The following is a 3,410-nucleotide window of genomic DNA, read 5'->3' as shown; positions in this document are numbered from 1 at the left end:
GTCCAGGTAAGTCTCCTATTTTACATGATTTGAGTAATAATGTTAATGAAGTTCCGATAGATTTTGGGGTTGGGTTAAATGTTAAAAAACTGGTAGTTGAAAATTTTGAGGAAACGGATATGGAGACTAATACTATTCCATTCCCCAAGGCTTTGGAGACCCCGAACCAATTCCCTTATGGGAAAAGGGACCAAAAATAGATGATATGTGGGAAACGTTTAAGCAAGTAAAAATCAATATTTCACTTATTAATGCAATCAAACAAATTCATGCATATGCTAAGCTTTTAAAAGATTTGTGTGTTCAAAAACGGAAACTCAATGCATCATTGCCCAAAAAGGTCAATTTAACTAAAAAGGAGAGAGCTGTTATTTCTGGCTCACTTCCACCGAAGTTTAAAGACCCAGGGACACCTTTAATTTCTGTTACGGTTGGGAATTTAAATATTAAAAAGGCTTTGTTAGAATTAGGGGCTAGTATTAACATACTTCCATCGAGTCTTGTTGAACGGTACGAGTTGAGAACCTTAAAACAAACTGATTTTCTTATCCAACTTGCAGACTGGACAATAAGAACTCCAAGAGGTATGTTAGAAAACGTGATTGTGAAATTCAAAGATTTTTATTACCCTGTTGATTTTATAGTTATGGACATTGAGACTAACTTTAGTGACACCCAACCTGTAACGACCCGGCAAAATCATCAATGACGACGTCGATAACTTAGGTCCCGTTATGTGGTCATAGTCCCTATATGAGATGCGTTTGACCAAAATTATGTCGCATTCATTTGAAATGTACAAGACTTACAAAGTTTAGTTTACCAAACGGTTTGACAACGAGTTTAATTTTACAAAAGAAATAAATTATAACTGAAATAACTTGCGACATAATTAGTTGAAAATCACGGTTGCTATAAATAGCGTAAGTATGTATGCTTTAAGTTTAAATCCAAAGGTGCTATCCCTAGCATAATGCATGCATGGTTGACCCCAAGCAAGTAATCAAAGTAGAGTGCGGAAGCATGTATCCCCTTAGCGTTCAAGGTTCTGAGAAGAACATAGAAAATCTGTCAACGAAAACGTTGGTGAAATCATAGGTTTAGTAAGTGAATATGTTGGTATATATGTTGAACCACAAGATTTATAACGTTGAAGTAATAGTAAAATCACTCTAAAAATTGTTATCACGAGCACCCAATTATCAAGGCTTAACTAACGTTACCCATCACATAGTGTTAGAACCTACACTTTATTATTGAAAATATATTTCATCCGCATAACGGTAGCGAACCGTCCGAATGAGGGTTTGTCAAACTCATATGGCCATACAACATAAGTTCTCACTTACACCCGGCAAGTGTAACTAATGATAATCGAATTGAGTATTTTTGTTCTAACTCGTACGTAGAATGTTTGTTTTCGTACTTTTGTTCACTTTGCAAAATGAAACGTTTATGTTTTCTCATGCCAAATGTAAGTATAAAAGAGTAAAAGTGGGACTGTGATCTCACCGTAGTAGCATGCCAAAGTATTTGAAATTAAATGTTGTGCAAAAGAAAGTTGCTTAGCCTTGACCTAAACAATTAAGTTGTATCAATTAACGGTAAAGCATGAAGTCAGTCAAAGTGTTCAATTAGTCCTATAGCTCGTTATGACTCGATTAATATAGAATGTGAGTCAAATTGTCAAGTTTCATGCACAATATAAGTATTAACGCAAGTTAGAACGATTGCATAAGCGTTTGGTTAAGTTTGACTAAAAGTCAAACTTGGTCAAAGTCAAAGTCAACGGGGTTGGTCGGGTATCCGACTATTGTTCATCAATAAGTAGTCATATATAAGCATGTTGGCCAAGTTTCATGTTAATTGGAGTTGCTAGCAGGCGTGAACGAAATGTTGAGCACGAAATGCACTAATCTGCACAAATGTGCAATTTCTTGCACACTTGTGCAAATAAGGGTAAATTGGAATCAGAAACCCCCTTGTTTTATTTGGGCACAAAATGCACTAATCTGCACAAATGTGCAATTTCTTGCACACTTTTTCAACCTGAAGTGCTTAAATTTTCAAGTGTACGAACCAAAAATCTTTCAACCACAATTATGAACTGTAAACACTCAAAACAAATATCATATATCGTTGGAAAGGTATTTTAACAAGGAATACAACTAAGAACATATCATCAACCAAAACTAGCATTTGTAGCAATTAAATCCGTATCGGAAGATCATTGAATGTTCATTATCAAAAGTCCAAAGTTCATAAACACATAAGATGATTCGGGAATCCAATTTACACATACGATATGCCGTTTTGAAGGTAATTACGCATACAATGTAACTAAACATTTACTAACAACGTTTCATAGCATTCAAAGCATCAAAAGTGTTGGGATTTAACAAGATTCATAATACTTAAAGCATTTTAAGAAACATATTTAAGCGGAAGCATGTAAGTATTGCCATTTAGAACTTGTTATACTTTAACCAATTAAAGTTAAAACCCAAGAAGGATCAAGTTATGAAATATGCTTACAAACTACAAGCAAGTAAAGTGTTTATACCTTCTCCAAGCTATGTAGTGAGTGATGAAGATGATGATGATGAATGGAGCTCCAAAAGTATGAAACCTCAAGTAGTTATACCCCAAACTTGTGCACCAACACCCTAGCTTTGGTTAGGATTTAATTACACTTGAATGTGCCTTGCAAAAAAAATTTGAGAACCCTTTTCTCCTTGCTATAACTCACGGCAGCAGCAGCAGAATCTGGGAGTTTTTTTTTGCAGTTTTTTTTGCTAGTATATTTGATGTATTTGCATGTGGTAGTTATCTCCAACAAGCCCTAGGATTATATGCTTATGGAGAATTGGAAAACCCTTTGACCAAGAAGGAATCTAAGCATGTGTACTAGAGTCCCAAAGCCACTTCCATACATTTAAATAAAATGGTTTTATAAAACATAATTTTATAAAATTGAATTTTATAAAAGTTATTTTATAAACTTACATTTTATTCATTATGTTTACATCATTTATAAAACCTATTTTATAAAATGTAACATAATTAATTAATTATTTACCTATAAATAATTAAATCCATATCATATAAATTATTCCATAATTTATATATACATACACATCAAATAATATTTAAGAAAACCATTTTTCTTAAAGTTCAAGTGTCGCGTATCTGATCAATGAATCAATCGTTAAAATCAAATACGAATAAGGTGTCTGTAAGTTTGTTATTGGGTATGACCCGACTTGGATCATAACATATTAGCCACATTAATTGAATATGTCTCTCGGGCATACAAAATACCTTCAATCTCCCACTTGCACGAGAAACATAAGAAATTAATGCAAGTGACGGATACAGCCTAACACACCGTCCATCACCCCTAATATGTT

The 3,410-nt window shown here is 33.7% G+C and overlaps 1 protein-coding gene across 1 annotated transcript; it reads left to right on the top strand.

Moving 5' to 3' along the window:
• Window positions 1–205: 205 nt before the first annotated feature.
• LOC139859943 (uncharacterized) lies at window positions 206–709 on the top strand. The gene has a single exon (XM_071848724.1). It carries the CDS (start codon window positions 206–208, stop codon window positions 707–709), a length of 504 nt encoding a protein of 167 aa, XP_071704825.1.
• Window positions 710–3,410: the final 2,701 nt, after the last annotated feature.

Source organism: Rutidosis leptorrhynchoides, chromosome 7 (genome assembly GCF_046630445.1).
Source record: "Rutidosis leptorrhynchoides isolate AG116_Rl617_1_P2 chromosome 7, CSIRO_AGI_Rlap_v1, whole genome shotgun sequence".
Taxonomy (NCBI): Eukaryota; Viridiplantae; Streptophyta; class Magnoliopsida; order Asterales; family Asteraceae; genus Rutidosis; species Rutidosis leptorrhynchoides.
Note: the sequence above shows the minus strand (reverse complement) of the source record. Positions and strands in the feature narration are given on the sequence as shown.

Bases quoted from the DNA above. Each gene is read 5' to 3' on its own strand.
- LOC139859943 (XM_071848724.1), top strand. From the start codon at position 206: ATGTGGGAAACGTTTAAGCAAGTAAAAATCAATATTTCACTTATTAAT.